This window comes from Microcaecilia unicolor, chromosome 12 (genome assembly GCF_901765095.1).
Source record: "Microcaecilia unicolor chromosome 12, aMicUni1.1, whole genome shotgun sequence".
Taxonomy (NCBI): domain Eukaryota; kingdom Metazoa; phylum Chordata; class Amphibia; order Gymnophiona; family Siphonopidae; genus Microcaecilia; species Microcaecilia unicolor.
Genome location: NC_044042.1, coordinates 25,195,053 through 25,218,916, shown reverse-complemented (window position 1 = coordinate 25,218,916; position 23,864 = coordinate 25,195,053). Strand labels below are relative to the sequence as shown.

At 44.5% G+C, this 23,864-nt stretch overlaps 1 protein-coding gene across 1 annotated transcript in view; it reads left to right on the top strand.

The window, feature by feature from the left end:
* Positions 1–309: 309 nt before the first annotated feature.
* The window catches only part of LOC115482101 (copine-8-like), a 119,186-nt gene continuing 95,631 nt past the window's right edge, over positions 310–23,864 (top strand). The window contains exons 1-5 of the mRNA XM_030221667.1: positions 310–323; positions 4,275–4,338; positions 18,537–18,675; positions 19,076–19,178; positions 21,133–21,237. Of these exons, the coding sequence (XP_030077527.1) occupies positions 310–323; positions 4,275–4,338; positions 18,537–18,675; positions 19,076–19,178; positions 21,133–21,237 (425 nt within the window). The remainder of the gene's footprint in view (positions 324–4,274; positions 4,339–18,536; positions 18,676–19,075; positions 19,179–21,132; positions 21,238–23,864) is intronic.

The following is a 23,864-nucleotide window of genomic DNA, read 5'->3' as shown; positions in this document are numbered from 1 at the left end:
GGAGGAATAAAGAAAGTTAAAATAGGAGTTAATAGGAGAGAATATTAAAAAGGAGATGAATGGCAAATGTTCAGAGACAGAGAATAGTCACAGTATGCTGAAAGAAAGGATTGAAAGAAGAAGCCAGGGAAAGGTGAGAGAAGGAAGAGGAGAGAATAAACCCAAGGGAAAGGAAGGAGGCCACTAGGGTATTCTAATAGTACCATACTGAAATATTGTTGCAAAGACACCAAGGGGTCCTTTTTGCTAAGCCGCGTAAGCGTCTACATGCGCCCAACATGCACCAAAATAGAGTTACTGTCCGACTACATGTGGCTCTTGAGGTAATTTTATTTCTGGCGTATGTCCGATATGCGCATCTGAAAAATATTTTTTATTTTTGGACGCGTGTAATGGATGCGCGCCAAGTGGCATTTGATGCGCATAGGTCATTACCGCCTGGATTCTTTACCGCTAGGTCAATGGCTGGCGGTAAGGTCTCAGACCCAAATTGGACGCACGGCAATTTTGATTTTGCCACATGTCCATTTTCGGCAAAAAAAAAAAAGGCCTTTTCCACAGGCACGCTGAAAAATGGATCAGCGCGTGCCCAAAACCCATGCCTACACTACCGCAAGCCATTTTTCAGCGCGCCTTTGTAAAAGGACTCCCAAGTTACCCAATTCCAGGCTGAAGATTTTGGGACAGTTTTAGTTTTGAACGTATATCCCAAAGCAGTGATTTGTAGTGCCTGATGCTGCCCATTGAAATCAGTGCTGCAACTCCCATAATGCACCATTGTCCCAAAATTCCAGCCTGGAACTGGATAACTTGTCACCTCTCTTGTTTCGTCCTATGTGACTCGCCCACTGGAACCCCGCCTGCTCACGGTGGCACTTCCAATAAGAGGTGACAGTATGCTGGAAGCAATTTTTGGACCCTCTATTTTGTGCCCTGTGCAGCCACACTACGTACACAACCAACCACCAGTATGATACTGGGGGGCTACTTGAACCCAGGTCAACAGAACAGGCTATTTCAGTTCTGATTTTGTCCCATTGCATGCGAGGAACTGTAGTTCTGATTTAGGGAAATCAGTGGGAAGATCAGATATTAGCCTGATTAGTTGGATGGAGTTAAGGTGGCAAGTTGCTGTCAGTAGGGGGCACTGCTTTATATGTTTTCAATTGCTAGGGACAGGTGGATTTCCTGGAGTCCTGCAAAGCTTACCTGTCCCTCACCAAAGCTGAGGGTGGGGCGGGGGGAGTAAGATTCCATGGACTTGGCTTCCATGGGTGGGGGGGGGGGGGGGGGCAGCCCCGGCAAGATTTTGAGGGAGCAGAAGCTTCTTCCTACCTGCCTATTTCTGGGCCTGTCTCTCTCCTGATCCTGTGTGCCAGGACCTGGATGATTGCATTAATGCAATAACCCGGGTCCCAACACACAGGAGCAGGAGATGACAGACCAAGGAAGGAGCAGACACAGGAAGGTAAGGGGCGGGGTGGGTGGGGGGCAGGAACGGCAGCCCAAGTGTATGTGGGGGACATGGTGCAGCGGCAGCCCAGGAGGGGGGGGGCGGTCTTGCCCCGGGCCCAATTGTGTCTGTCCATGGCCTTGTTCCTCACTGGCTGGACTATAGGTGGAGAACTCGCTTTACTCATACTACCCCTCTCCTCAAGACCCTTCACTGGCTCCCTATCCGTTTTCGCATCCTGTTCAAACTTCTTCTACTAACCTATAAATGTATTCACTCTGCATCTCTCCACACTCGTCCTTCACTACACCCCTTCCCGTGCACTCCGCTCCATGGATAAATCCTTCTTATCTGTTCCCTTCTCCACTACTGCCAACTCCAGACTTCGCGCCTTCTGTCTCGCTGCACTCTACGCCTGGAAAAACTTCCTGAGCCCCTACGTCTTGCCCCATCCTTGGCCACCTTTAAATCTAGACTGAAAGCCCACCTCTTTAACATTGCTTTTGACTCGTAACCACTTGTAACCACTCGCCTCCACCTACCCTCCTCTCTTCCTTCCCGTTCACATTAATTGATTTGATTTGCTTACTTTATTTATTTTTTGTCTATTAGATTGTAAGCTCTTTGAGCAGGGACTGTCTTTCTTCTATGTTTGTGCAGCGCTGCGTATGCCTTGTAGCGCTATAGAAATGCTAAATAGTAGTAGTAGTAGAACTCCTGTTCAGCTTAGGGAACAGTGGTCCCTGGCAACCATAGATGCTGGGGTATTAACTGTGTGTTTAGGACTCAATTCTGAAAAATGGGGGTTCCAAGTACAGCAAGAAACCAAAGCAAACAAAAAAGCACAAGTGGACCTTCAGGAACAGAACAGAGGGTTCTTTTTATTGAAATGACCCGACACGGGCCGTGTTTCGGCGACCTAGTGCCTGCATCGGGTCCATCAAAAGATACAACTATATAAAACATTTAAATGCAATAAATATAAAATTAATGAATACAAATAACATACAGTCAATATAATTAATAAATAATAAAAGAATAAAAAATCTAACATACAGGCATATACTTGGCTGGCCAAAATTATAAAACTAAAGCTTGCATTACTGAAGTATACTTCGCAGGTGAAAAACATAACTACATAAAACTAAAGTTTACATTGAAAAATATACTTCACTACATAACTAAAAAATAGAGAATGTCTATAATGTTTCAGACATTTTTGTATGCTGTAAAAAAATCTCTATAAGCACACAAGAATATAAAACAGAGCTTTAGACTAAAAGGAAATACTACTGCCTGAAAGTGAATGCTGAAAAATGGTTCCCTGCTTACCAAAATGATGTTAAATGCTCCTGTGTAGATGACTCACACAGCAATGCCCCTGTTGAAGAGCTCAAGAAACCGTCCACTAATGATAAAACAGAACAAATGGTAAGAAAAATGATAAGTATATGTCTGTATGCTATATTTTTAATTCTTTTATTATTTATTGATTATATGACCATTTGTTATTTTGAATTCATTGTATTTTATATTATTGCATTTAAATATTTTTTATATTTCTGTCTTTTGATAGATCCCTGACGCAGGCACTTGGTCGCCGAGACACAGCCTGTGTCGGGTCATTTCAATAAAAAGAATCCGCTGTCCTGTTCCTGAAGGTCCACTTGTGCTTTTTTCTTTGCTTAGGACTGAATTTTGTAAATGATGCTGAAAAAACCGGCGCTGACTAAAGAACACGCTAAGCGCTATTCTAAAATGGTGCTCAAAGTTAGACGCTGTTTATAGAATAGCGCTTAGCACCGGGAACTGAGACAGCTATCTTGGTGTAAATCCCCACACCTAAATTAGGCACGGATCGCCCTTATTCTATAACAGCATGCATAAATTGTGGGAATTTCCTGATCTGCCCATGTCCCTCCTATAGCCATGCCTTGTTTTTGGAGCCACGCAGGTTAGCACCAGGCCCGCCGGGGGGGGGGGGGGGCGGGGGGTCAGGCCGCCGGCGCTGCAGTCCCTGGTCTTACCTGCCTGCCTCCATGACTCCGGGCCCCCTTCATTCAAAGCGGCAGTCGCCTCTCTTCTGGCCTTCCTCCCTGTGTCCTGCCCTGCGGAAACTGGAAGTTACATCAGACGAGGGCGGGACACAGGGAGGGAAGGCCAGAAGAGACGCGATCTGTGACTGCCGCTTTGAATGAAGGGGGCCCGGAGCCGTGGAGGCAGGCAGGTGAGACCGGGGACTGCAGTGGCGGGGGGAGCGATTGGGGGCGGCAGCGAGGGGGGAGCGTGGGGGGGGGGCAGAGGCGGAGCAGCGGCGGGGGGGGGGCGGAGGCAGGGCGGCCTTGCCCGGGCCCAGCCTAGTCTCGGCGGCCCTGGTTAGCACCCAATTATCAGCGCTAGTTGGCTCACTATTCAATTAAATTGTGGGCGCAAATTGAGCACACGCCCACATTTGTACATGCAATTTATATTAGGGGGTTAACGTGTTGTTTCTGAATGCATTTGAATTGTCAAGGTAAGTGCCGCTGAAAATCTGAGTGCGATCTAGTGAACGGGATTTATTCAGGTAGGAACTGCTTCCACCCAGATAAGGCCTACTGTTAGTAGATAATGGCAGATGAAGGCTTACTGGCCTAGTAATAATGATCTCACACATTGCACTCCAGATGTTTTTTGGAAGATTCAACTTTCTGGGAAGGGTAAGCATGCTTTGTCTGACCCCCATCTTTTCTGTCTTCTGGGAAAGCACATGGGGGGCACTGGTGCTGTGGATGTCGGCCTGGAGACTTACTGTGTTCTGTCTTCTTATTTATTTTGTCAGGGGAATTCCGGGGAAAAGGTGTGGCAGCATAATCATCTCAGCTGAAGAGCTTGGGAATTGCAGGGTGAGTGCAGAGTCTGTCTGCTTGCAGCATCCGATGCTCTGATAGCCACAGCTGACGCTGTTTGAAGCTTTTATAGGGTTTACTGCTGATGAGCTAGCACGCTGGGTACACTAAATATGATTTCACACATCCATTTATAGTCCTGCTTAGGTCAAAAGTGAGAAACTGACTTGGGTCATCCTAAGCTACATTTGAAATTCAGGCATTTGAAGCTCCAAAGCTGAAGTGATGGTATTTCTAATGTATTTATTTTTATACGGTATTTATATTATTTACAGAGACATATTTAAAAATCCTGAAATCTCCCTGGCAAAACTTTTAGCATTTTCACTTGCAGACACTGTTGCTAGGTTGCTCCAGAATTCTCCCCAGAGCAGCCCTGACTTTCAAGAATGTGTTGGAGACGGAGGATGTGAATTGTTCTTAATCACAGGCACATCTAGTCAGGCCCACTACTAACGCATTAACAGAACTGGGTCTGTGGGTTTGTTCTGGAATAGCAGGACAAGACTGAGGTGTGTTGCAGGGCTATACTTGGGTGATCTCAGTGATGGAAAAGCAGGGGGTGTTGCAGGGCAGGACCGAGGTACACTTAATTATTTCTTATTTATTTATTAGGATTTATGTACCGCCTTTTTGAAGGAATTCACTCAAGGCGGTGTACAGCAAGATAAGTCAAACATAAGCGATTGATAATTACAGCAGCAAAAATATCAAGTACAAATGTGGCATAGTATACTGTATTACAATGTCAACACAATACACAATAAAACATTTTAATTGACAGCATAGGGTGTAAGCAAAGGTGGAACTTATAGATAGACAAAACAGAGTAACAGGAGTAAGAAAACAAGGGAGTCTTTACAAAGGCGCGCTAGCGGTTCCAGTGCACGCCATGATCAGCGTAGCTAAACGCCAGAGACCTCATAGAAATATATGGGCATCTCTAACGGTTAGCATGTGCCCACTTTAGCCCACGCTAAAAACGCCAGCGCACCCCTGCAAAAGGACTCCTAAGGGACTAGTTTAAAGGAAGTTGCAAATGAGGTCAGAAAGGTGCTTGAACATTATCTTGGCTAGGGTAGGAGTGGATAAACCTGTCCTGCTATCGTATGTGCAGCCGGTGTCATTTACTTCTTCCATTAAAGGCCTGGCTGAAGAGCCAGGCTTTCACCTGCTTCCGGAAGTAGAGATCTCATTCTATTACAGAACGTTGGAAGAGCTCTGGGTATAAAGGTGTCAATGATGGAATAGGAAAGGGTGCTACAGGGCAGGATTGAGGTACGTTGGCAGAGTTCTATATATAAGGGTGTCGGTGATGGAATAGCAGAGGGTGCTGCAGGCTTGGGGTGGCAGAGTGCCGAGACTGAGGTACACCGGCAGAGTTCTATATATGATGATGGAATAGCAGAAGGTGCTTCAGGGCGGGACTGTGTGGTACACTGGCAGAGCTCTGTAAGGGTGTCAGTGATGGAATAGCAGGGGGGTGCTACAGGGCAGGATTGAGGTACATCGGCAGAGTTCTGTATATAAGGGTGTCAGTGATGGAATAGCAGGAGGTGCTACAGGGCAGGATTAAGGTACACCGGCAGAGTTCTATATGAGTGATGGAATAGCAGAGGGTACTGCAGGGCAGGACTGAGGTACACTGGCAGAGCTCTGTAAGGGTGTCAGTGATGGAATAGCAGAGGGTGCTGCAGGGCAGGAGGGAGGTGGGGGTGGGGGGGAGCCAAAGAATTTAACATTCAGGATTGTAAAGACTCCTGTGCTGGGAGCTGAGGACTCTGCGGGTGGAATGCATCTAATAATGGAATCCAGGTGCTGCTAATCACAATCTAATTGCACCAGATGCCACTCAAAAGAAAGGAAATATTGAGCAATGCCAGAACCGCTAATGCTTCTGCTCCAGAAACTGCTCTAGGTTTAGCGATGGTAGCGTCTCCACACTTTCCATTTGTTCTTTTATTTATGTTGGAGAAATATCAGTTTACGTCCACTTGAATACATAGAAATGAGGGTCAGCTAATAAACTATAATTGGATTCATTAATGGGCAGATGATCAGAAGCAAACGTGGGTGCTAGGAGCTATTAACGCCATACTAGTGCCTGCGTTTGCAACCGCCCCATGATCAGAGCCCCCCGAGCGTGTGAAGCAACGCACTCGTGGGCTGTGAATGCAACTAGCCTGCAAATGCATGCTAAGCAGGGCTGTTAGCATAAGTAGCATGCAAATGCATGCTAAACATATTCCTCCCCAATGATCAGTAAGCAGCGCGCCAAACATTGGCGTGCTGTCCGTTTCAAACCCTACACGAGATTGGAGCTGGCGTTAAGGTTTGCAGACCATTGGGGAGGAATGGTGAGCCCTGATAGCATGGATTTGCATGCTAGAAGGCCCCCCCATTCCCCCCAATACCCCCCTGCAGAAGCAGAACCCCAACCCCCAGCCAGCGACACGGGGCTGGAGGTCCGGTGGACCTCCAGACCCCTGACCCCCCGACACAAGTTCAGGGGGGCTGTAGATCTGGTGGTCTCCGGCCTTCCTAATCCCCCTCGTACCCCCACCCCCCAAACCTAGTTGTCTAGGGGCCCTCTTTCACCACCCCCCACCTTTGTTGAAGGAGGGAGGTACACTCCCTCTTCCAGCAGCGCCACCTTGAAAATGATGGCGCCCAGCCCTGCCCAATGCATTGTTTGTTTGTAAGCCACATTGAACTGAGTCTATTTGGGGCTAATGAGAGGTATAAATGTCGCAAATAAATAAATAATAATAATTATTACTATTATTTGTTACATTTATATCCCACATTTTCCCACCTTTTGCAGGCTCAATATGGCTTACATATAACCGTTAACGGCGTTAGCCGATTACAGTCTGAAATACATGATATGAATGAATACAAAGTGATATGTGGTATAAAGAGGTACATGTATGGTACGAATAGTTAGGGGGAACTTAGAGATTGAAAGGGGGAAGAAAGAGTCAGGTAATGTCCATTACGGTCTTTGGTTGTATTGTGTCGCAAGTGACCAGGTATTTTTATGTTGGGTCGTTGGGGTATGCTCTTCTGAACAGGTCTGTCTTTAGTGCTTTCCGAAAATTTAGGTGGTCGAGCGTAGTTTTTACTGCTTTTGGCAATGCATTCCATAGTTGTGCGCTTAGGTAGGAAAAGCTGGTTGCATAGTAGATTTGTATTTGAGTCTTTGCTGCTTGGGTAGTGGAGGTTTAGTATGATTGTGCAGATTTTGTGATGTTTCTGGTTGGCAGGTCGATGAGGTCTGTCATGTATCCCGGTGCCTCGCCGAAAATAATTTAATGAACAGTCGTGCAGATTTTGAAAGTGATGCGTTCTTTGATTGGTAGCCAGTGTAATTTTTCTCTGAGTGCTTTGGCGCTGTCAAAACGTGTTTTTCCAAATATAAGCCTGGCTGCTGTTTTGGGCGGTCTGGAGTTTCTTTATGATTTGATCCTTGCATCCCGCATAGAATCCATTCCAGTAATCTGCGTGGCTAGTACCATGGACTGTACCAGGTTACGAAATATTTCCCTCGGGAAGAATGGTTTTACGCGTTTGAGTTTCCACATTGAGAAAAACATTTTCTTTATGGTGGATTTCGCTTGGGTCTCTAGTGATAGGTTATGGTCGATTGTTACTCTGAGAATTTTCAGGCTGTCTGAGACAGGGAGGGTGTATCCTGGGGTGTTAATGTTTGTGGGTTTGTTTGTATGTATTGTATTGGGATGAGATGATGAGACAGTGTGTTTTTTCTGTATTGAGTTTTAGTTGGAATGCATTTGCCCATGAGTTTATGAAGTTTAAGCTTAGCTTGATTTCGTTGGTGATGTATGGGATGCATAATGTAAATAAATAAACAAACAATCAAATAAATAATCCTGTGCTCTTCTTCAACTATAAATCAATTATGTAGCTGAAAATTAATGCTCTTATATGGTTGGTATATTGAAGGATGGAAACATGTGTGTATGTGATAGATGTGCAGTTATTTAAAACAGGTATGAGTCAAACACAGATCAGCTTCACTGAACAGGGCTGTGAAACTACTCCAAAAACCCCCCCAGTGAAGAACTAATTTTTCAAGGAGGAAAAAAGATCTCATAAAGCTGCGGCAATCAAATGAAAATACCACTCTTTTTAGCGGTTCGTCTGCCCACAGTACAACAAGTAATCATTGATCGAAAACCTCCTAGAAAACTTATATTGAGCAAAACGTTTTATAAATTTCAATTTTGAATTTTTATATTGTTGTATTTTTTGTTGTATTTTTCAGTGGCACCTCACAAGCACCGCTCAACACTGCCACATTGCTTCCAGTGCTAACAATAGAGTACAAAAGTAATATATCAAACTTTTAAACTTATCTGAGTAGTACTAAAAAGAGTGGTGTTTTCATTTGATTGCCGCAGCTTTATGAGATCTTTCCTCCTCCTTGAAACATTAGTTCTTCACTGGTTTTGTTCGGAGCAGTTCTTTAAAACAACACTGAGAAGAGCAGTAATGTTTTGTGTCATTTCCAAACTGAAATAATCTTAAATAATAATGGTTAATACATAATTTTTAAATACCATCGAATACCAAGAGCGCTGGACAATTTACAAAACAACCAGCAGGCTTTGTTCTGTTTCTGTGAGTCTGACGTCCTGCACGTACAACGTGCAGGACGTCAGAAACAGAACAAAGCCTTCGCGGGAAGAAGAGGACCTCTCGGCTGGCTGGGATTGGGGTCCCCGCCAGCAAAGGTAGCCCACGGCGGGGAGGGTTGGCGGCGGGAGGGGGGTGTCAAAGTTGACGGGGGGGGGGGGGGGGGTCAGCGGCACCGGGGGGGGGGGGGCTAAAATGTGCCCCTCACCTCAGGCTGTGGACCCCCCTCTCGCTGAAGTCTGGCTACGCCCTGAAAACAACATGCATAAATCATAAACACATTTTCGAAAAAGCCAAGTTTTAAGCAGTTTTGTGGACGCGCATATCAGAGGGAATTCTATAAACAGTACCCAAACTTGGATGCTGGAAAAATTCAGCACTAAGCACTATTATAAGGTGTGTGTGCTTTATAAATGGAACAGCTCTCAGTGTGAATCTCATGCCTAACTTTTGGGCGCTACACTTACGCCTGCTGAAACCTGGTAGAAATGCCTGCACCCAAGCTGGGCATGGTTAGGCAGTATTTTGTATTTCTGCATGCAATTTTACGGAATGCTCCCAACCTGCCCATGGCCACGCCCCCTTTGAGAAACACGCTATGGGAGTTAGGGAAAGGGGGAAATGGGGCTTGATATACCGCCTTTCTGAGGTTTTTGCAACTACATTCTTGCATATATTCAGGTACTTATTTTTGTACCAGGGGCAATGGAGGGTTAAGTGACATGCCCAGAATCACAAGGAGCTGCAGTGGGAATCAAACTCAGTTCTCCAGGATCAAAGTCCACTGCACTAACCACTAGGCTACTCCTCCACTAGCAACATTCCATGTAGAAGCCTGCCCTTGCAGATCAGCAATGCGGCCGCGCAGGCTTCTGTTTCTGTGAGTCTGACATCCTGCACGTACAGGACGTCACACTCACAGAAACAGAAGCCTGCGCAACTGCGTTGCTGATCTGCAAGGGCAGGCTTCTACATGGAATGTTGCTAGTGGAATAGCAACATTCCATGTAGAATCTCCAATAGTAGCAACATTCCATGTAGAATCTCAAATAGGGAAAGGGAAATGGGACTTGATATACCGCCTTTCTGTGGTATTTTGCAACTGCATTCAAAGCGGTCTACATATAGTCAGGTACTTATTTTGTACCAGGGGCAATGGAGGGTTAAGTGACTTGCCCAGAGTCACAAGGAGCTGCAGTGGGAATCAACTAACCACTAGGCTACTCCTCCACTCCAGTTAGGTGTTGTGCCTTATAGAATAGCGTGCAGCCAGATGCCTGCGCAGATTTTAATGAGTGTCAATTCACATCAATAATTCATTGTTAGCACTCAATTATTGATGGTTTAGAGTTCATTATCCAATTTATTTGCACACACAGATATAGAATTTGGGGGCATATATTGTTCTGACCTCAGTTCTACAGGGTGAGAATTTCACCATTGTGAGGCCACAGCGGCAACTAGTTTTTTGTGAGAAGACGGTAATCAAATTCGTGAAAGTAATGACATCTAATTTATTACAATGCAGCCATCTACCTTGTCTGAGAGCAAAAACTAAGTAAACTAACAGGGTAAATCGGATTCGTTCCATTCAAGATTTTGTGTACAAAAAATAACTTGTGGGCTGATTCTATTGAACTTTGATTTAAATAGGATTAATCTTGCAGCAGTATTTTGAATTACAGTACAGTCTCGATTATCCGATCTTCACTGATCTGACCAAGACCTCCGGTGATGTCACACGGCTTCTCTTTCTGTTTTCCGAACCCAGGACCCTACTTTTACCACCATTGTGAGGCGGGACCCTGCTTTTACTGCCTTTATTTCTGCATAGTTTGAGAGGTTACCATTGCTTTCTATTATCTGACTTTTCATTTATCTGACAACGGGTTGGTCCCATATAGGGACTTTACTGTAACTATAAACGGGATGATGAATTCTGTGTTATTCCCTTTTAAAACACCACAGGGACAATATTCAGAACTAGTTAATCAGGTAGTAGAGATTCCTACCTGGTTTCCTAGCACTGACCAGGTCTTCACAGATAGTGCCACTGAATATATCCTGGGTGACTCCGAGAAAAGCTGCATTGGCTCCCAATCAAAGAAAGGATCGTCTTCAAAATCTGCACTTTGGTCCACAAAATTATATATGGCATAGTCCCAGGATACCTGATAGATCTTATAGACCTACCATTAAGAAACAGTATCAGATCATCACAATCCTACCTAAACCTAAATTACCCAAACTGCAAAGGACTTAAATACACAACAACTTACGCATCCGGCTTCTCCTACATAAGCACACAAGTAGGAACGGGCTCCCTAAAGCTGTAAAAATAATCCATGACCACCTAAACTTCAGGAAATCACTAAAAACCACCCTCTTCAAAAAGGCCTACCCCAATGATCCAACGTAAACCCTTCACCCAGCAACACAGTATGACCAATGATCGTACCGGACAATATACAATCTTCATTACCTTTGACCCTCTATAATTACCTCGTTCAAGCACTATGCATCTATGTATTTGTTATCAACCGACCTGGCAATTGCCTTAACGGTACTATGTAAGCCACATTGAGCCTGCAAATAGGTGGGAAAATGTGGGGTACAAATGTAACAAATAAAAAAAGCCAGGGTTGTAGCTGCCATTGAGTGAGCCCAGCAAAATGCCCAGGTCTATCCAGTGGTTGGGGCTGCTTATTCAGCCCAGTTTAACAATTAGATGAACTAGGCCACTGTTTTTCAATGCAAGGCCTGCAGATCTCTGTGGCAGTCTCCATTGACCCCCTCCAACACAACCCCCTTCCCCCCAGAGATTCCCTCTTATGCCCCAATCATCTCCTGATCCTCTGAACATTCCTCCAGCTGCTCCCAATGTCCTTCCATTCTCCCCAACTTCCCACTCACTTCAAAAGGCAGGAGTGATGCCCAATTACTCCTGCCTTTTAGAAATGGATCTGCATCATGGTCGGGGGTGGGGGTGGGGGGAGAAGGAGAGATATTGGTCCTGATGGGAGTATTCGGTGGGGGTTCCAGGGGCGAGTGAGAGATACTGAACCTGGTAGTGGTGGTTTAAGAGGGGGGGGGGTTATGAGGAGGAGGAGAGATGCTGGACATGGTGGGGTGGGAGGTTCCTTGTGGTGAGAAGAAGAGATCCTGGACTTGATGGGCCGGGGGAACTGTGGAGAGAGAAGAGATGCTGGACCTGGTGAGATGGGAGAGCCATGGAGGAAGAAGAGATGCTGGATCTGGTGGAATGGGGGAAACATGGAGGGGGAAGGAGAGATACTGGACGTGGCAGGAAGGTTGCAAGGGAGGGGAACAGAAACTGGTGGCATAAGCCTAGGTAAGGAGGCATTTGAGAAAGAAAACAGACTGATGGGGATGGATGTCATTGGCACACACGGGTCAGTGTCTTGGCCCCGTGTGGAGAGATATTTGTCAGCTCTCTTTCAGTTCTTTTGGATCCAAAGTGGCCCTGACTAAAAATTTAATGAAGAATACTGAACTAAGCAGTTCACAATCAAGTGTGTGAGAACACAAAAATGAAACAAAATAAAAACAGTAAACAAATCAAAAAAAATCATGTCATACTTTGTATTGTTTTTGAATATTTTTACTGCTGTAATTGTCTATTGCTCATCTTTGATCTATTCTTACTGTACACCGCCTTGAGTGGACTTCTTCAAAAAGGTGGTAAATAAATCCTAATAATAAAAATAAATAAAAGTGTTTTTCCCATACAACCCTGCCCCCACCTCCTGTGTTGTGTACAAGGGGGATAGGTGGGTCAGAGTGCCTGCTGGCTCTTTGTATTATATTTTACTGATTGTTGCTTAAGGCCAATGTGAAAATCCATTTCTTCATTTATACCACAATCAAGTAAGTGTACAGCTCTACTTTTTTCATAGTAAATGGAAAAAAAATAAAATAATGCATTCTGAGGAGGGGGAGGAAGGTTAATTAATATGTAAATTTGTACATTCAAAGTTACAGTAGCAGCAAAGCAAATGATTTGACTTAAAGACTTAAAGTATGTAAATCGCTGTGTGAATATTCATGTTGTCTTTTGGCAGTGGCAAGGCTTGATGTACTGTGCAGAGCGGGCTTCCCTTCACCTACGTTCCTGCCTGCAGAATTAAACCCAATTGTTCTCTTCCCAACTTTGCAAATGTTATTTGCATTGCAAAAATCCCTTGCAAAGGAGGAACAACACATTTATTACCAATTAGACAAAATTAGGGAAGGAAACAGCAAGGCTGACATTTGGAAGCTATTTTCAAGGAGACATCTGGAGTTTGGGAGGAAGCTAGGTTGACTTCTTCTAAAGTTTTTTGAGGTGCATCTGGGCAGCTGTTTGTCAGGGCAGAAGGTGATAAATGGAAACCTTGTTTGAACATGCTTAGCATTAATGAGTTTAGTTGGGTTAAAGAGGATCCAGTGTAGGGTTGTGAACTGGCTCCAAGTCCTAGGGAACATGTTAATCCAGTCTTTATTTTGCTCCATTCTATGCAAAGACTTTTCTTAAGGATATCAGAGCTCCATTTTCATGTATGCATGGGGGAAGGAGAGATGGACAAAGTCAGGTCTAGATTAGTTCATTTTTATGAGATGGAGCAAGTTGTGAACCCTGCTCCGAAGCCTATAGGCTGCAATGAGCTTCCAAACTCAAGTGAGCTGCCCTGCTCCTCCAGCACAAATGCAACTTTAAAAGAGAGTGATATGCTTGTAAAGGAGCACAGCTGGTGAACTAGGTGATTCTCTCATGGAGACTGTGGGTAACTAGATCTATTTAACATATTTGTTACTCACAAACTCACCACAGGGCCATGGTGAGGTACAGTAAGCATATATAAGCAATAGGACAAACAACTTCATCCAGGTAATAAGTCAGAATAGGCATCGCAAGGCACAGGGAACAAAGACATAAAACTCACACAGCAAAGTACCTATCCAGCAAGTTACACTCTTCCATCCTGAACCACGAGAGACTATTAACTAGTCAGAATATTCCTGCTGGAACAAATGTGTCTTCAATTTTCTCTGAAAATCACTGAGATCCATCATTACGTGAAGCTCATTAGGCAATGTGTTTCACAGGGATGGCACATAAATCGAAAATGCTCAAGCCCTAGTTCTTTGTTTTCTGCCCATAGTCAAGGAGGGAATTGCATAAGTATTCCGAGAACATCACCACATAGATCTAGTAAACGTAGAAGCATAAAGATGACAAATAGGCAGAAGAGAAACCATGGGTAGCCAGCTTTAAATTTTACTCTATCATCCAGAAATCTGCGGAATCCATGTTGCTGTTGGTCCAGAGGAGAATGCAATTCAATATGATTCTCTAGCTGGATCAACACTATCTTTTCAGTCATCGTTGTCATCAAAGGCAGACTAGAAATGGGTTGATATGAACCAGAGAAGAGGCATCCAAACTGGTCCCCATTAGAACTGGGCATACACTTGCTCTCTTAAAATATGCTGGCATCACACCTGACCTCAATGACCAATGAACGATGTATTACAAGATAGTAGCAACCTTCCTCACAATTTTAACCCAACTAGTAGGGCAAGGGTCCAATGGGGATGTAGTTGTATTTAAGAACCCAAGAACACTATAGATATCCTCTATGGATGGTAATGCAAACTTTTTCTATTCTGGTGGAATAAATCACAAGGAGGCTGAATCAAAATGGGGCAGCAGAAGTCTTTAACTGCATCTTCATAAACAAGTAATCCCAAACTCCTGAGGAGATGCTGCATCCCTGGAAATAGGCACATTGGTTCCTAGGATGTGCGTTCATTTGAAACAACATAGGAAATATCAATGACAATGATCTAAGGTGGCTAACCAGGTAGAAAAAGTGACAGTGAAAGCTAGAAGGATGCTTGGACGCATAGGGAGAGGAATGGCCAATAGGAAAAAGGAGGTGATGATGCCTTTGTGTAAGACTCTGGTGAGGCCTCATTTAGAATATTGTGTACAATTCTGGAGACTGCACCTTCAAAAAGATATATACAGAATAGAGTTGTTCCAGAGGGTGGCTACTAAAATGGTCAGTGGATAACCATGTTACCGGATAACATTTTTGATGTTATCCAATAAAGTTTTTTATCATCCATACGTCTCCCTCACTGATTTGAAAAAGCCTATCTTCCCTACTCCTTCTCTGCTCTACATTGGACTGTCTTTAGTGCATCTCCCAATTCCTCTCTAGCCTGCACAAAAACCTCTTGTAGTCTCTTATTTCAGCCATACCAAGGAGCACAATATAGCACCAGGATGCATATGGCCTAATGGAAGCCTATGCTAACGTGGGGCTCAATGCTGCCGCTACACAATTCTGTAAAAAAAGAAATGTGCGGCAAAGCGCTATTTTATAAATGGTGCTTCAAGTGGGTGCTGTTTATAGAATAACGCTCAGTGATGGGATCTGCGCCCAATTTTGGGAATGAAGATTACACGAACTGAGCCCTGGTGTAAATCCCCACGCCTATGTTTTGGCGCTGGATCCACTAAATTCTATAACACTGCGTGGAAAATCCTAGAACCGCCCTTACCTGCCCATGCCCCACCCATGGCCTTGCCCCCTTTTTGGATATGCGCAAAAAATTTTACGTGCACATCTTTATAGAATAGTGCCTATAAAGATGTGCTCGTAGATTCCAATTATTGCCAATTACAGCCAATAATTGATTGTTAGTGCCCAAATATGAGCACTAATTGACTCAAGCAATTAAATTGCATGCACAATTTTGGGCGCTATATGTAGAATTAGGGGGATAGTGTGTCAGATTTCTGAGGTGTCAAACAAGGAGCAATTCTTCCTTGCTAAACATTTTGAAATGTCCTCCCTACAAAACCCGAGAGGGGAGGGAAACCAAGGAGACAACAGGTCAGTCAAGGGTGATCTGACCATGGGACCAGGGTGATAGTTATAGAAGACATAAGAACATATACATAAGAACATAAGAGTAGCCATACTGGGTCAGACCAATGGTCTGTCTAGCCCAGTATCCTGTTTTCCATACAGTGGCCAAGCCAGGTCACAAGTACCTGGCAGAAACCCCAAATCGTGGCAACATTCCAGAACCCCAAAGAGTAACAAACATTCCGGAATCATAACGAATAGCAAGATTCCATGAAGAATGTCAAAGAGTAGCAAGATTCTGGAACCCTAAAGAGTAGCAGCATTCCATGGTACAAATCCCAGGGCAAGCAGTAGCTTCCATTGTCTGTCTCAATAGCAGACTATGGATGTTTCCTCCTGGAATTTGTCCAAACCTTTTTTAAACCCAAATACACTAACCGCTGTTACCACCTCCTCCGGCAAAGAGTTCCAGAGCTTAACTATTCGTTGAGTGAAAGACCAGCACCTGCACAATCCATAGCACTAGGGAGAAAAGTAAATCCAACATAGTACCTCTCTGGTGCGTTGGCATAGTGACAAGTGAATCAAATCCCAAGGCATTCGTCACCGTCAAAGGGGTTACAATATCAGAATTAACTGGATGCGTGCATGGGAGATTAAAATCACTCAAATGATCAACCTAGAAATATCACCTTGGCAGACAAAATTGAAGTCATCTTTGCCTACAGAAGGGGCTGTATACACTGAAGAATCAGAAATGTATTTCGAATCAATAAAATATCATAACCAGTGCTAGACACAGAAAAGACTGCAGCAAAGTAAAGACCCCTCCCAACTTCCCCACCCGTGACCGATGCAGATTTTGTCTCCCAGATGAAAGATCTAAGCAGTGACATAACAGAAATTGGTTAGGCCATGAGCTCTTTATGTTTGCTGACAGCTGGTATGATTTTGTATGTAACTTGCAGTATTTTATGAAGAGAAATTCATTTCACACTTGTATGCTTCCAGACCTGGAAGTTTGACAAATGCAGACAGTGAAGCCTCAAAGAAAACAGAGTGCCGGAGAAAACCTGGTATTTCCTACATCAAAGGTGTCATTTGACTTTAAAATCAGCACAGAAGGTCATTTTCTAGATTTTGAAGCTTCTCCCCTTCTTCTCCTCCTCCCCTCTGCTCATGAGATGGTCATTTTGAACTATTGTCTGTGACTCTGCACAGACTTTATACAGTTGGGTCTGTGCCTTTCATCCTCACCAGCCTGAGCCCTTCGGCCCAACTCCTGCTTTGCACATCAGTGAAAGTTTCATATGCGGCTCCTGCCGCCTTTTGTCCCCGCATTTCCCCTTCCCTGACACCGTCTTCCAAGTCTTTCACCTTCCTTTCTTTCTGCATCCTTGGTTTTGAAGTGTTTGCATTTGGATTGTGTCCAAACAGATTGTTTTAGGCAGAAAAACAGAAATTCTTTCCATCACACATCTGGTATGAAAGGGTATGTAGAGCCTGTCAGTCAGTTTTGTGTTGAATTGGTTTGAAAAAGCTTCCTTTTGTTCAAGGCTGCATTATGTGGAACAAGCTTATCCAAGGTCGGTCCTTGAAGGCTGCAAGCAGACCAGGTTTTCAGGATATCCCTAATGAATATGCACTACTAGGGAGAAAAGTAAATCTAACAATATGTTAAATAGCCTAGGAAACCAAACACTGAAGGTGCCAAAAAACCCAGGCCAAAAAGGCGCCTTCTACCACTGTGGGGTCATCCAGTAGTGCCACTTCAAAGAGATACCGCCATGGCACTGTGGCCCAACACCCACACTCCTGCTTTCCAGTCTCCAGTGGACTCCCCCACCCCCCCCCCCCCCCCCCCCCCCCCCCGCTCCCCAAGCTACAACAGAAAATCCACTTGCATACCCTCCCGTCCAGTTATGGACACTGAAATCTTAAATCTGCTCTGTTTATAGTAATCTCTCACATCACATAGCTATCCTGTTTGACTGTAAAGTTTCACCCCCTGATGCGTGCGTCCAGTAGCTGTTTTTAGTTCAAAAGTGGGTTTTCTGCAGGTTATAACTCATTTTAGTGGATCAATGTAAGTATTAGCTGAGCTTTCAGATTACACAGGTCCTATCTTAGGCAACTTTAACTATTTCAACCTCTAAGACTCGTGCACACATCTTTGCCGATACACTTCAGTCCTGCCCTGCAGCACTCCCTGCAAGTCCAGTACTGAGACCCAGGATGATGTTGACACCCCCTCCTATAGGCAGCCAATATTTTGCCCAATACAGCATCAGTAACTAAAGAGCTTGGGGATGTGACCAGAGAGAGTACATAAGTAATGCCACACTGGGAAAACACCAAGGGTCCATCGAGCCCAGCATCTTGTTCACGACAGCGGCCAATCCAGGCCAAGGGCACCTGGCAAGCTTCCCAAACGTACAAACATTCTATACATGTTATTCCTGGAATTGTGGATTTTTCCCAAGTCCATTTAGTAGTGGTTTATGGACTTGTCCTTTAGGAAACCGTCTAACCCCTTTTTAAACTCTGCCAAGCTAACCGCCTTCACATTCTCCAGCAACAAATTCCAGAGTTTAATTATGCGTTGGGTGAAGAAAAATTTTTCTTTGATTCGTTTTTAAATTTACTACACTGTAGTTTCATCGCATGCCCCCTAGAGGTTTATTGGCACCTCCAACCAAAAAGGTATTCCGCTGCCCCTGTTTCCCGAAGGTAGAACTGCTGACAACGTTGTCTGGTGTAAGTTGGTGTAAGTTATCCTCCAATAAGGGAGAAGGTGAGTGTAAGGGAGGGTCACTGGCCCCAACTTCCTCCTCAGCACTTACCTCCCTGGCTGGCTGTGAGGATCCTATGGCCAGTCCACATCTTGAGGCAGGCTCTGCTGCTATTGACCAAAGAGGGTATGTCTGGGGCAAAATATATAATATGGAAAGGGGTCTGACCAGTGTCTAGCTTACTCCTTACTTTCATATTCTGGCATTTTCAGCTTGGCGCCCGAGGCAAAAAGCCATCTTGCCCACCCATTTTGATAGCCCTGCTGAGACCCTCTACACTCTGCTCTGCCGGTGTATTTTTGTCCTTCGCTTCAGCTATTCCTGCTCTTGCTCTGCTCTTTTCTGCTTTGATCTATCATTAATTTGTTGACATTGAATTTCACTCTCACTTTCATCTTACAGGATGTTGCAACCTGCAGTTCTGTGCCAACAAGCTGGACAAGAAGGACTTCTTTGGAAAATCGGATCCCTTCATGGTGTTTTATAGAAGCAATGAGGATGGAACGTAAGAACCTATTTGTTTTTAAGCAATGGGGATCAATCCAGAAACATTGACCCTGTGCCCTCTAGGACTGGATGGCTGAGAGGACACAGAGGTCATTGGTCATACTTTATTTGATATGCTGCTCCTCAATTAGTGGAGGAGTGACCTAGTGGTTAGAGCACTGGTCTTGCAATCCAGAGGTGGCCGGTTCAAATCCTGCTGCTGCTCCTTGTGATTTTGGGCAGGTCAATTAACCCTCCATTGCCTCAGGTACAAACTTAAGATTATGAGCCCTCCTGGGACAGAGAAATATCCAGTGTACCTGACTGTAACTCACCTTGAGCTACTACCTGAAAAAGGTGGGAGAAAAAAATCTAAATAACTAAATAAATATATATGGAATGTTGCTACTATTTGAGATTCTAGATGGAATGTTGCTAGTGGAGGAGTGGCCCAGTGGTTAGAGCACTGGTCTTGCAATCCAGCAGTGGCTAGTTCAAATCCCGCTGCTGCTCCTTGTGATCTTGGGCAAGTCACTTAACCCTCCATTTCCTCAGGTACCAACTTAGATTGTGAGCCCTCCTGGGACAGAGAAATATCCAGAGTACCTGAATGTAACTCACCTTGAGCTACTACCTGAAAAAGGTGTGAGCAAAAATCTAAATAAATAAATCTAAGCAGTTTAGAAAAATGAAAGAGGATCAGTATAAGAGACAATCAAATCAAGGATACAAACACGGGAAAGCCTAAAATACAGAAGATAAAATATAATACACACATTAAAACCATAATTATGTTAGTATAAAGGGGATGGGATTTGATATACTGCCTTTCTGTGATTACAATCAAAGCGGTTTACATAGTATATACAGGTACCTATTTGAAACCTGGGGCAATGGAGGGTTAAGTGACTTGCCCAGTCAGAAGGAGCTAGGTGGGCAGGTGTACAATCAACATTAGAAACACTGAAAGATCCCCATTGCAGGGTTGGCCAACTGTGAGGAAATGGCAAGAACAGAATGCTCTTATTAGGAGGAAAAAGCAATTGTAAAATAGTACATTTAAGATTTTCATGAAAGCTTTATAAGTCTCATGATGGACGTAAGGTGACAGATGGTTCTATAGTGAAGGAGGAGATTTTTGTCATATCCAATTGAATTTTTAGATGTGAAGGGACTACCAGGAGGTTCTGCTGAGATGCACGCTCTATACAAGAGGGTGAATAAGGAATCGGTGATCTATAGAGAGTTATCCTATATAATAATTCTCACCTCCAATGTTCTATCTTGCTGCCTGTGTCCGTGGCTGCCTGTGTCTGTGCTAGGCTCCGTAGATCAGGCTGACATCACGTAGAACGCCAGACCGGAGGAGGAGGGGCGAAAGGGGCAAACAGGACAATTAGGGATAAGGGAATTACTTATGGTGGGAATGGTAGACATGGGTACTGAACAAGTGGATAGGGGTTAGGAGTTAAAAGCAGCCTCAAAAAGGTAGGCTATTAGCCTAGATTTGAAGATGGCCAGAGCTGGAGCTTGACGTACCGACTCAGGAAGTCTATTCCAGGCATACAGTGCAGCAAGATAAAAGGAATGGAGTCTGGAGTTGGCATTGGAGGGGAAGGTACAGATAAGAGAGAGTTACCCGATGAACGGAGTTCCCAGGTAAGAGTGTAGGGAGAGATAAGAGTGGAGAGGTACTGAGGAGCTGCACAGTGAAGGCACTTGTAAGTCAATAAGAGGAGTTTGAACTGTATGCAGAAACTGATAGGGAGCCAATGAAGTGACTTGAGGAGAGGACTAATATGAGCATAGTGACACTGGCGGAATATAAGTCATGCAGCAGAATTTTGAACAGACTGAAGGGGAGATAGCTTAGTGGGATTTGTTCTTTACTAAAAGCTATTTTTCTTCTTTTCCTTTCTTGGATAGTGCATTATGGACAGAGACTTACTGGAGCTAATTTTCCTGTGTTTTAGGTTTACAATCTGTCACAAAACTGAAGTTGTGAAAAACACACTAAATCCTGTGTGGCAAGCTTTCTCCATCCCCGTGCGAGCCTTGTGCAATGGAGACTACGACAGGTAAGATGGGTTTTCTTCATCCCAGTGGGCGGCAAAGCCAATTTTTCAGAGCAGGTTGAAGTGCTCCTGGTTGTACCAACTGTAGTCATGAACTTGTAGCCCCTTTTTTTTCTTTGAAAAATTAACATGAAAATCAGAACTACAAGTCCCTGCATGCACTGCAGTGAAACCAGGACTGGGATCTTACTGTCCTGTAAAAAATGGAACCAGCTCATAACTCTAGTGAATCTGGTACAATGGAAAGTCTGACAGCTTTCCAGTTTACTGAGATATTGAAAGGGGATGGGATTGATATACTGCCTTTCTGTGTGGTTTACATATATATACATGTACTCTAAGTGGTTTACATATTATATACATGTCTTATTTTGTACCTGAGGCAACAGAGGTTAAGTGACTTGCCCACAGTCACAAGAACTTGCAGTGGGAATCAAATGCAGAATTCAAAATGCATGGGATAAACAAAAGAATTCTTCTTTGGAAGGGTAATAAATAGAAAAAAACAAAACAAAACAGAAAAGAAATAAGATAATACCTTTGTTACTGGACTAACTTAATACATTTCTTTCAAAGATAACCCTTTTCCTTCAGCTTAGAAATGAGCAAATGTGACAAATATCAGATATGGAAAGAGAATGGAAGCAAAACAAAACTTAATGGTGCTTAAACAGTAACTCCAGTAATTGGGAAATAAAACCAGTGTTGGGGAGACGTCAACAGTCTGTACTCTGATTATGGTTAGACAGCAAAGCACAAAAGAACCCTCAAGACTGGAACAATGTAGAAATGTAATGCAAAAGACCCAACACGGGCTGTGTTTCGACGCAGAAGAGCGCCTGCCTCAGGGGACAGAACAGTATAATCTTTGATAGAAAATGAAGCCCAAAGCAGTCCTTCTAACAGCACATCTAGTTAACCAGAAGGTTATACCGAGGGGCATTTTCGAACGGGGACGCCCATTGCAAAGGGCGTCTATCTCCAAGGATGGCACGGCGAAGGGTCGGGACCAACTGTATTTTCGAACGAGATGGGCGTCCATCTTTCGTTTCGAAAATACGGTTTGGGGGGGCGCCCAAATCTTGACCTAAATGCTGAGATCGCCGGATTTAGAGATGGGCGCCCTCGGTTTTCCCCCATAATGGAAACCGATGGCGCCCATCTCAAAAATGAACCAATCCAAGGCATTTGGTCATGGGAGGGTCCAGGATTTCGTAGTGCTCTGGTCCCCCTCACATGCCAGGGCACCAACCGAGCACCCTAGGGGGCACTACAGTGGACTTGGCAAATTGGTTCCAGGTGCATCATCCGATGGTCATCTGGGCAGTTCTGGGCACTTTTTTGTGACTTGGTCCTAAAAAAAAAAGGGACCAAAAAGAGGACCAATTCTCGCCAGGGACGCCCATTTTTTCCATTATCAGCCGCAGCCATCTCTTAACCACGCCTCGGCACGCCCCTGTCCCGCCTTCGCTACCCTTCCGACACGCCCCCGGGAACTTCGGCCGTCCTGGCGACAGAAAGCAGTTGGGGAGTCCCAAAATCGGCTTTCGATTATGCCAATTCTGGCGCCCCTGAGAGAAGGGCGCCCATCTCCCGATTTGTGTCAAAAGATGGGCGCCCTTCTCTTTCAAAAATGAGCTGGACTGTGTCCAAACACAATGGTGGCTTTCAGCAACCCGCCTTTCTTTGCTGTCTTGTTTTGGATACTTTTGTACCCTCTCATTTGCTAATCCTCAAGTATGGTTAGACACATATGGACGGGCTGGAGTGGGCTTCAACAGCAATCTAGTAGTTGGGGAGTTCTATGGTTTGTGTCCTGAAAATGGCAAGGACAGATCAAGATCAAGAATGTGCTATGAGTTTATCTTATTGAGCAGACTAGATGGACAGTGCAGCTCTTTATCTGCCGTCATCTACTGTGTCACTATGGAGCTCATTTTCGAAAGAGAAAAACATCCAAAAGTGGCATAATTCTGCATTTGGACGTTTTTCTCACAAAAACATCCAAATTGGTATTTTCAAAACCAATTTTTTAGATGTTTTTCTATGAAGTCCATCAGAAGTGCGTTCAAATCACAAGGGGGCGTGTCAGGGGCTTGTTAAAGTCGGGATCTGGGCGTTCCTAGCACTTGGACGTTTTTCAGCCATAATGGAACAAAACAAAATTGTCCAGGACTAAAACTAAGACGTTGTAAGCTAGACCTGTTTTTATAACGAATAAGGCACAAAAGGGTGCCCAAATGACCAGATGACCAGTGAAGAGAATCGGGGTGACCCCCCCCCCCAATAACCCCCCCAGTCATCACTGACCCCCTCCCACCCCACAAATGTGAATACAAATATGATTTAGCAGCCTGTATGACAACCTCATATGTTAGAGCCAGGTCTGTTAGAGCAGCATGCACGTCCCTGGAGTAGTGTAGTGGTCAGTGTAGTGCAATGTACCATGGTGTGGGGGGACTGTGGTTCCTATCTCCCTCTACCTGTCACATTTTGTGAGCCCTCCAAAACTCACCAGAAACCCACTGTACTCACATATAGGTGCCCCCTTCGACCATAAGGGCTATTGTAGTGGTGTACAGTTGGGGATAGTGGGTTTTGGGGGTTTCAGCAGACAAGATAAGGGAGCA